The sequence below is a fragment of the Oryzias melastigma genome, linkage group LG15, assembly GCF_002922805.2.
Source record: "Oryzias melastigma strain HK-1 linkage group LG15, ASM292280v2, whole genome shotgun sequence".
Taxonomy (NCBI): Eukaryota; Metazoa; Chordata; class Actinopteri; order Beloniformes; family Adrianichthyidae; genus Oryzias; species Oryzias melastigma.
This window is the reverse complement of record NC_050526.1, coordinates 3548111-3557336: the sequence shown is the minus strand read 5'-3', so window position 1 is coordinate 3557336 and position 9226 is coordinate 3548111. Positions and strand designations below refer to the sequence as shown.

The 9226-nt window shown below is 39.7% G+C and overlaps 2 protein-coding genes across 3 annotated transcripts in view; one reads left to right on the top strand and one right to left on the bottom strand.

Moving 5' to 3' along the window:
* map3k21 (mitogen-activated protein kinase kinase kinase 21) overlaps window positions 1-1403 on the top strand; it is a 25688-nt gene extending 24285 nt beyond the window's left edge. For both annotated transcript variants that reach the window (XM_024296762.2, XM_024296761.2), the window contains exon 10: window positions 92-1403. In XM_024296762.2, coding sequence (XP_024152530.1) covers window positions 92-429 — 338 coding nt within the window. In that variant the 3' untranslated portion in view covers window positions 430-1403. The remainder of the gene's footprint in view (window positions 1-91) is intronic.
* Window positions 1404-1896: 493 nt separating this feature from the next.
* il22ra2 (interleukin 22 receptor, alpha 2) lies at window positions 1897-7416 on the bottom strand. Its single transcript, XM_024296763.2, has 6 exons — window positions 5847-7416; window positions 4622-4736; window positions 3996-4180; window positions 3774-3919; window positions 2249-2406; window positions 1897-2036 (listed from the first exon to the last, which is right to left on the bottom strand). The coding sequence occupies exons 1-5, from the start codon at window positions 5911-5913 to the stop codon at window positions 2257-2259; spliced, it is 663 nt and encodes a 220-aa protein (XP_024152531.1). The 5' UTR covers window positions 5914-7416; the 3' UTR covers window positions 1897-2036; window positions 2249-2256.
* Window positions 7417-9226: the final 1810 nt, after the last annotated feature.

Sequence of the window (9226 nt, the reverse complement as noted above, 5' to 3'; positions counted from 1 at the left end):
AATAGGACCCAAAATGTCAAAAAGTGGCCCCATACGACGTCCACCTCACCCACGACTCACCTTAAAACGTCACTGTTCTGTCTGTCCTCAGCCAACGGCCCCCCCTCCCTGCCTCCCGCCGCCCCGCAGAAGGAGGAAAAGCCCCCGGCGGAGGAGGTGGTGCTGCGGCCGCGGCCCGTCTCGTTCCGGGCCAAACCGCACACCTGGGCCCTGCTGCGAGGGCGCAACAAGAGCTACTCCCTGGGCCACTACACCGGCGAGAAGACGGCCCACGACCTGAGCGTGGTGCTGTCCTCGGGGGGGGGCTGCTCCCTGCTGGACATGGACACGGAGAGCCAGAAACGGGACTGCACCGTGCCGCTCTGCCGCATCCAGAGCTCCCCCGCGCGGCCCTCCGTCTTCGAGCTGGAGAAGGAGTTCCTGTCCTGAGCGGAACATTCCGGATCATACTTGACCGCCGCTGCAGCCCCGCCCCCAACACGAAACCTTCAGCTTTTTATTTATATATCTATTTTTATAGGTAATTTAATATGAAGAGACTTCTCCTCCTTCGCTGTAGCATTCCATGTCAGATTCCCGGCAGCGTTCCCGCTCTTAGATCCTTTTATTATGTTGGGGCTTGTTCCAGAAAAACTGAAAAAAAAGATTTAAAAAAAAAAGGAACAACGTTTGTAAATATTTCTCTTTGTACGACTGTTTCACGCCTGTTTCTAACAGACCGGTTACAAGAGGGATCAGAAAGCCCCTTTTTACTGAATCTTTCTACTATTTTTGTAACGGTGCAGTTTTGTTTGTATTTATATCGATGTTTTTTGGAATATTCCACAAAAACCTGCATCTTCATCCTCCTCACTGTGAAACCGTCTCCAATCATGGATCGTTTTTAGTCTTAATGCACATCAGAATCTCTGTTACACTGAACTGGTTTGACTTTTATTTCTACATCCAGAAACAATCAGGAGATGGTTTAGTTTCTTTTTTTATTTACAAATGTCCTCAGGATCCCAAAGTTCTCAATTTAATAACTCTTCGGATCTCTTCCTGAAGTCATGAATTTGTAGAATCTGTAAGTATCTGTTTTTTTCTGTCCAGTTTCCACTGTGATAAAGCTGCTGAAGTTCCACATTCGCAGATGACATTCCACTGCGCTGAGCGGCGGCCTGCACTCACTATTTATGCAAGCAGACGGCAGCGCCGCTCAGTCGGGTTCTTTTGACCAAATTCCTCACAAAAAAAAAAAAAACTTGTACCCAGGACCAAAACCACTAAATGAGCCTAAAAACTTCCTGTTTCTCCGTAAAGCTTCCTGTTTGACTGAAAGCTGCTCACAGTATTGGGTTCCTTCACGCCGACCGATCAAAAGTGTCAAACTCACCAGCATTCTCAATAAAAGTCTGAATCGCTTCTGTGTTCATTTCCTGACCACATTTATGCTCTTTTCATTTTAAACAAACTGGAATATATTTAAAAAATAAAAAAGCTTAAAACCAGCACATTTTTGAGGCAAAATAGAGAACTTTTATTTGTTAGTTACACATGCAACACAGACTTTTTAGCTACTAAAGGCAAAAAAAAAAAAATGCTTATTATACATATGTAAATTATAAATAAATTTATATTCATTTCTGTGTTTATATAAATGCTAAAACATGTACGTAAACAACAACCTGAGAACTGTTTGACAATTATCATAGCAGCACCAACAGTGATACATAAAAAACCATCAGAGAAAAAGGGGAAGCTCTCTGCTCCTTCAATAGGATTTGGCGCCCTCTGGTGGATGTTAACCGCCATTACGTCACATTAAAAATCTACTTAGAAAAATGTAAAAATTTTGATAATTCGCTCTCCACTTTAGCCACTTCAGGCTTATATAACTAAAGGTTTATGGGAAAATTTTAATCTGTTTTCTGAATAAAATAACTTTATTGTCTTGAAATGAAAATATCTTTAGGAACTCCAGTTGCCTGATGCTTGGAGGTGGAGGCGGTCGTCGAGGTAGCGCAGATTGAAACTGCAGACAGAGGCCGCTTTTGCTGCAAAGAGACAATCCAGGTTAGCGACATCCACCGTGACCTTTGAGAAGCCTAAAAATAGTGAGCTGGGTGGGTCATGACAGCCATTGTAAGGAAACCCTACTAGGATTTCTCCTCCAGGGGTTTCCTCCTCCCCCCTGTGAGAGCTGATACTTCACTTCTCAGAAAGAGAAGCCCTTTCCCTCACTGCTGACGGCTCTAAGCGCTCGTACCTGTGACTTCAGGGCGCGGTGATGCACTTCTCTGGGCTCCGAGCGCTGCTCTTGGAGTGCGGGAAGAGGATGGTCTGGGCCTGGATGCAGAACTTTGCCTTGTGCTTCAGTTTAGGAAGAGTCAGCCTGTTGGAGCTGCTGTCCACGTCATACTCCGTCTGAAGGGAAACAGAGAGGCAGAGAAAATCAGACCATCTGCTTTTTTTATCTCTTTTGTCTGGACTCTTCCTCTTCTGCCTGCTCATACTCTTCCTCTTCCGAATAACAACAATTTTAGGAGTTAATTACAACCTTTTCACTGTTACTACACAGAAAACTATGTAAACACACCTTTGAACGCTTTATAAAAAGGAAAAACGCCTGAAGGGTTCTTCCTTTTTAGAATTCGACACGCCTCTGCTGAATGGAGATAGAAGCTTTGGTGCAATTTCATGAACAAATTCACAATACTGGATGGATGGACAGACGGACGGATAGATCTGCAACTTTTGGTGCTGAAAGAACCATTTGTTCCACTTTTTTACTGACTAAAACCAAGCAAAATTTAGATTTAGAAGAATACAATTTATCTATGCTTTTATAGCCATTCATCCATAAAAGATACAATTAATATAAATATAATAATTGAATTAATATAGCTTTTTTGTATAAAAAGTTTCACTTATTTTACTTTTGACCACAGGACTTAAGTTCCCTTCAAAATAAAAATACAATAAAATAACTTGTACTTAAAATACAAGTGAGTGAAAGTCAAATCGAACATTTTCCATTTTTAGGACTTGAATGTGTTTTATAATTTTTTCTATCAAATATAAACACGACAACATTGGTGTGGAATCTATTTTTTTTAAATAAATCTTTACGTGCTTTCATCATATTCTAATTCTAAACTTTTCTTATCGTTATTTTTTTTCAGTTATTTGACATTTTAAATATAAATGACAAAATCTGAAAACCAATTAACTATAAATGTTTTATTTACTCACACCTCTTTTATTTTAAGCCAAAGAGCCACAATGGAGGGATGAAGGAGCCGCAGGTTGCAGGATTGCAAAGTTTTTTATTTAAATCCTTTATCCTCCCCCCCACCCCACAGACACCTAACAATTCAACCAAATGAGGGAGAAATCAGAAAGCCCCACCCTCTATCTGAAAGAGATGTTGCCTTCCTCTTATCTAAAAAAAAAAAAACATTTGATAACCTGTTTTTCTTCATCCAAAGAGTCATTTCCGGACATGTTTACTTCTCGCCTAAAGCTTAATAAAAGGACATCTCCGTACTTTTATTTTGAAGGAGAGTTTTGATACTTTTCTCTTTTAAAAAGGAAAAACACGCTTTATTTTAAAGAAAAATCAAATATTTTCACCATCCTAAAAGCAAATTTGAATAAATACAGTTAAAAAAGTCAACAAACTATTTTAAGTAAGAGGAAGATTCTGTTTCATCAAAAATAGAGATTGGACACTTCCTGTTAGAGATAAATGTCACTGATCACCTCTGACCTTTTAGGACAAACACGTTTACCTCCTCTCCACCGGCGTTGATGACAAACACCGTGAAGAACAGATTGGCGCGCATCTTCCGCAGCAGCGCTCGAGGAGGCCGCACGTGCACCTGGACGTGGTTGCGCTTGGTGATGCTCAGCTTCAGCACGGGGGGGCTGATTTTAGCTGCACGGACATTTTCATAGCGTTAGCTTGGAGACTGGTGGACAGAGAAAGTGACCCAAAAGAGGCAAACACTGACTTTCCCAGCGAGGGCTGAATCTGGAGGACAGGGCCCACGCGGAGCGGCTGCCGGACGCCGCGGAAGCCGCGTGCACGCGCGCGTAGTACCACTCTGATGCTTCGGAGGTGACCCGGCTGAGGTCACACTGGGGCTCCGGGATGCCCTGACAGCTGGCCACGTCCAGCCACTCCTGCTCACCATAACTGCAAGAGGAGAGAAGAACATCTGCTTTAGTTTTCTCAAAAAAATTCAAAAAATTAGTTTGTTGTTGTTGAGAAATGATGAAAAAAAATCTACTTAAAAACTAAAAAAAGATATTATTTTTGACTAACTCCAAGAGTTTTATCCTTTAAGCTCTATTATGATCTCATTTTAATCTCAAACTCATAAAGTAAACAGCAGATTTAATGTATTTTTGGCTTTAAAAAGAAGATTTTTTGTGAAAGTCAAACATGAAAAATCTTAAAATTTTAGCCAATATGGATAAACCCTTCTTTCACAAAGTGATTCATTTTATCCAAAAAAGTGAGTTTTTTATGTTTATATGAAGAAATATGATTATTTTTTATTTTATTTACACTATGTAAAAACTACAAGTGAGTCTTGTTAAATGAGTGAATAACAGTGAGTGTGTGTCGCCTCACATCTTCCACTGGACGTAGTACTGCAGTGAGGACTGGATGGTGGGCGGAGTCCAGACCACAATGTTTTTGAAGTCGGTGGAGTTGAACCTCACCTGAGTGGGAGGAGCAAGCACCTCTGCAACACAGGAAGTGAAAAACCGTAAACTTTTAGAGACAAAGTGGGAGCAGATGTGAGCACGAAATCTTATAAAATAAATCAAAAAAAGAAAAATTAGAGACAAACAAGCAAATAAAATGACCAAAAAACTTTTCTAACACTGTTAGTTGGGAGAAAATACTAAGATTTAAACATCTTCAAAAAATATAGAAAACAAAACTTTTGGTAATACAGAACTGTTTGTTTAGCAAATTTAATCAGAATAATTAATCATAAATATAATAATTAATCATAATTATTTAAATAAATCATTTAATACTAAATTTCCACCAGATATTTAAGACAAATAAAATATAATTAAGAAAACACTGTGGGTTAGCAACGTTAAAAGAAACAAAAAAAGAAAAGATAAGAAGTGCCAGCATAGAGCCCTGAGGTACTCCCCAGATGAGAGAAATTACTATAGCTCTTCAGTCAAGCAGATTTATTTAGGATCAAATGCGAAAAATAATCTAATTCTTTGGCGAGCTTTGATATTTTTAATCCTCCAACACACCTGCCTTTGATGGCGTTTGGACAGTTTGAGGATGAGAAGAACAAAAACATGCAGGACAGTGCTCCCCTGAGGACCAGGGTTGGGAAACCCTGTTTTTCTCAACCGTATTGAGTAACATTCAGCCTGGAGCTTTTTCCCGTTTGACCGACTTATTTGTGGAAGCCTGATAGCTGCAGACGAGCATGTAAACAAAGCCTTTTGTTCATATTTTTTTAACCTATTTTTACATTTTTGTCCATTTTAATTAATCGTTTAGTTATTTTATTCTCACTGTTATGTAAGTTTTATACGCTTTTCCTTTTACTTAAGATTTTTTAGCTTATTTGACATTAAAAAGTGTCAACAAAAGTTTAAAAAAACACATTTTTAGCTGATTTTATATGTACTGATTAACTGAAAATTGATCAAAAAGAACAACTTTTCAGTAGATGATGACAAAAGCAAGAATTTTTTTGTTCCATTTATCCCTTTAACCCATTCACGCCTGAGGCTATCACCATGGAAACCGCATTTTCCACCACAAAAACCAAAACTTCAATCTGCCGTGGAGATGGAAAGCGTGCACGGTTTACCTTGCCCTGAGATGCAGGCGGTCAGGTTTCCCAGCAGCACCGTGGCGGCGAGCTGCAGAGGAGTCATGGCGGCGTTTGTGGATGACAAGACTGGACTGATGCAGCCGGAGGTTCCTCTGCCTTTAAATCACAGCCTACTTCCTGTTTTAAATGCCAGCATTTATGGTGTTTCTGACATGGGAGATGGGAGGGGTGAGGGTGTGTGTGGGGGGGTGGGGGGGTCTCGTTTTCCCCCCTCGGGCTCTTTAGGACGGCTCCCATTTTTCAGTTTACAACACAACAAAGTGCCACATTTACATGTTGATGCACAAAAGGCTTCTACCCCCCCCCACCCCTGAGCTTTCCACATGTTCGACATTGTTCCACATACGGCTTGTTGCTTCATTTCTGAGAATCTTTCAGATTTTCTGGAACTCAATCTGTAGCATTTCATGGAAGGCTGTGTCTGTTTATTTTTGTCAACTATCAGATTTACTAACTTCTGCACAAACGTCAGCTTTTATCTAGAAACAGAACACGTTTTCTTCTCTGTGGATGGGCTGGGATGATACTTTAATCCATTTGACTGAAACCATCCAGCTATCTAAACGAGGATTATACTGTCAAGATAAGGACAATTTCATCGTTTTTAAATGATAAGTTCTTTGAACTTTAATATTAGATTTCCATCATCTGAGTCTGATAAGAATCAGCTAATAGGAAGAGCATGGAAGGATGTCTGTGAACTTTCAGTGGAAACCTCAGAACAGCTTTCATTACAATGAATGACTTTCTGTGTTTTAGTGAGTCAAGAGTTAGTCTGAGTGACTTTGATCCAGGACAACAGAAACACTGTTTCTATTCTTTGAATGAAATCTAAAGACTTAAAGTTTACATATTTCACTGCAAAACACCCACGACCTGTCCAAGGTGTACCTTGTCTTCACCCAACAGTGGCTGGGATAGGCTCCAGCAACCCTGTGACACTGAAAGGGACTAAACGGGTTTGAAAAATGGATGGATGGATGGATGAATGAAGGGGTGGGTGGATGGATCAATGGATTGATGGATCGACAGACTGACAGGCGAATGAAAAGATGGATGGACAGACAGACGGATGGATTGATTGATTGATGGATGGACGAATAGGCGGAATGATGGAAGGGTAGACGAGCAGACAGACGGATGGATGGATCAATGGATCGACAGACTGACAGACGGATGATCAGATGGATGAACAAATGGACGGACAGATGGATGGAAAACAAGCGGACAAATGAATGAAGGGATGGATGGAAGGATAGACGAACAGACAGACGGAAGGACAGACAGAATGATCAATGGATCAACAGACTGACAGACGGATGATCAGATGGATGAACATATGGATGAACATATTGACCCACAATGATCAAACCTGACAATAAGTCCAACTTAACATCGGCTTTACACAAATTAACTACACAAAAAAAGCATCCGGGTTTAATATTTACTAAACACTCAGATATTTACTCACTGCCCCCTTTAGTAGGCACACCTGTCCAATTGATCAGTCAATCACGTGGCAGCAGCTCAGTAAATGTCTGGATGTAGACACGGTCAAGACCATCTGCTGCAGTTCAAACCGAGTATCAAAATGGTGACTGAAGTGACTTTGAACGTGGTATGTTTGTTGGTGTCAGACGACCTGGTCTAAATGGTCTACTAAGATTTTCACCCAAAACCATCTCTAGAGTTTAGAATAGTCAGAGAAAGAGAAAATATCCAGTGAGCAGCAGCTCTGTGTGTGGAAATACCTTGTTGATGCCAGAGGTCAAAGGAGAATGGCGAGACTGGTTCCATGTGATAGAAAGGCAACAGTAACTCAAACTGGTTACATTTGAGGTCTGCAGAAGAGTATCTCTGAATGCACAACATGTCCAACCAGATGGACTGCAGCAGAAGAAAACCACACCGTGATGCTATCATGTCAATTTGAACCTCTGAGGAATATTACCTTGTTGAATCTCTGACAGCAAGTCTGAAAGGGGTCCAACTCAGTACTATCAAGGTGTGCCTAATAAAGTGGCCAGTATGTGTACTTTACTATCATTTCTTTCAAAGTGCTTATTTTTAAAGAAGGTATTTTCCACCGCTGACCCAAACAACTGAACTCCGGTCCGTATACATAAAAAGGAGGTCGGTGTCAGGCGTTCACTACAGCATGAATCTACGCTGACTTTAAAGGCGCCCAGAGAGAAAAACCAATGTAATAAATTGTATAAAAGCATTCACTTGTTATATACCTGCAGCAAGGATTAACTCAAGTTACAGATATTTAGTGAAAATAACATACAACTAAAACAGTGAAGGTTAGTGACATCAAAAGGGACAAAAAAGAGAAAACTTTAGAAGTGCCAACATGGAGCCCTGAGGTACTCCACAGATAAGAGGAACTACTATATTAATTTTCTACAACTAATCCTAAATTTAGGTGAAATAAATCATGATTTTGATGTTCCAACGATGACTCGTCTTTAAATAAACGTGATCACTGAACTTCCTTCCTGTTAAACTGAACTATTTGTCCAGTGCTCACGCATCCATTTTCTGATAAAACCGTGACAACTGTAAATTGAGAAGCAGAAGGTACAAAGTAAAGTGAGATCTTGTTGGAGGAAGTATGGTATAAGTGTTTGTGGAAAATAGAGCCAAAATTGCTGGACTGGGTGTGGCAGTGTTCAGTAATAAAAGGAATCCCGGATACAGAAGAAAGGACCTGCATTCTGAGGGGAATTGATCGGCTTTTCAAAACAAAATGAGAAAAAAAAATGGAACACTTTTGGTTAACCTTGATTTTATTGGGTCAGCTTCATTTTTGTTGAAAGTTAAAGTCAAAATATTTGCAATTATAGGATTGTCGCAGGTTTTAAAGTGTCCTTGACCAATATACTGAACCCCAATGGAACTTTGGACTTTGAAATACTTTGAATCTTAAGATATTCTGCAGATATATATATCCAAGCTAAGAGGAAAAAAAAACCCGCGGAGGGCGAGAGGGGCGTTTTTTTTTTTTAATATCTAAATTCACACATGTATATATATATATATACACATATATAGAAGTGTACAATTAAATACAAGCACTGACTTGTTATAACATGGCATTTTTAAAGTTATAAAACTGATGTTATGCATATCCTAGTGCTAGCATACATTCATATATATTTATATATATATATATACACATATATAACTACGTATGTATGTATACATGCATGTATGTGTATACATACATATATAGAAGTGTTCAATGAAATGTAAGTAGTGACTTGTTGGTTTAGCATGGCGTTTTTAAAGTTATAAAACTTTTGCTATACATTTCCGAGTGCTAGCATACATTTATATACACCCCCCCCCCC

Excerpts from the sequence above, each read along its gene's own strand:
- il22ra2 (XM_024296763.2), bottom strand. The coding sequence starts at position 5,913 with ATGACTCCTCTGCAGCTCGCCGCCACGGTGCTGCTGGGAAACCTGACC. Across the intron at positions 4,737-5,846 it reads CGCCTGCATCTCAGGGCAAG|AGGTGCTTGCTCCTCCCACT; the intron begins GTAAACCGTGCA and ends CCTGTGTTGCAG. Across the intron at positions 2,407-3,773 it reads TCAACGCCGGTGGAGAGGAG|ACGGAGTATGACGTGGACAG; the intron begins GTAAACGTGTTT and ends GTTTCCCTTCAG.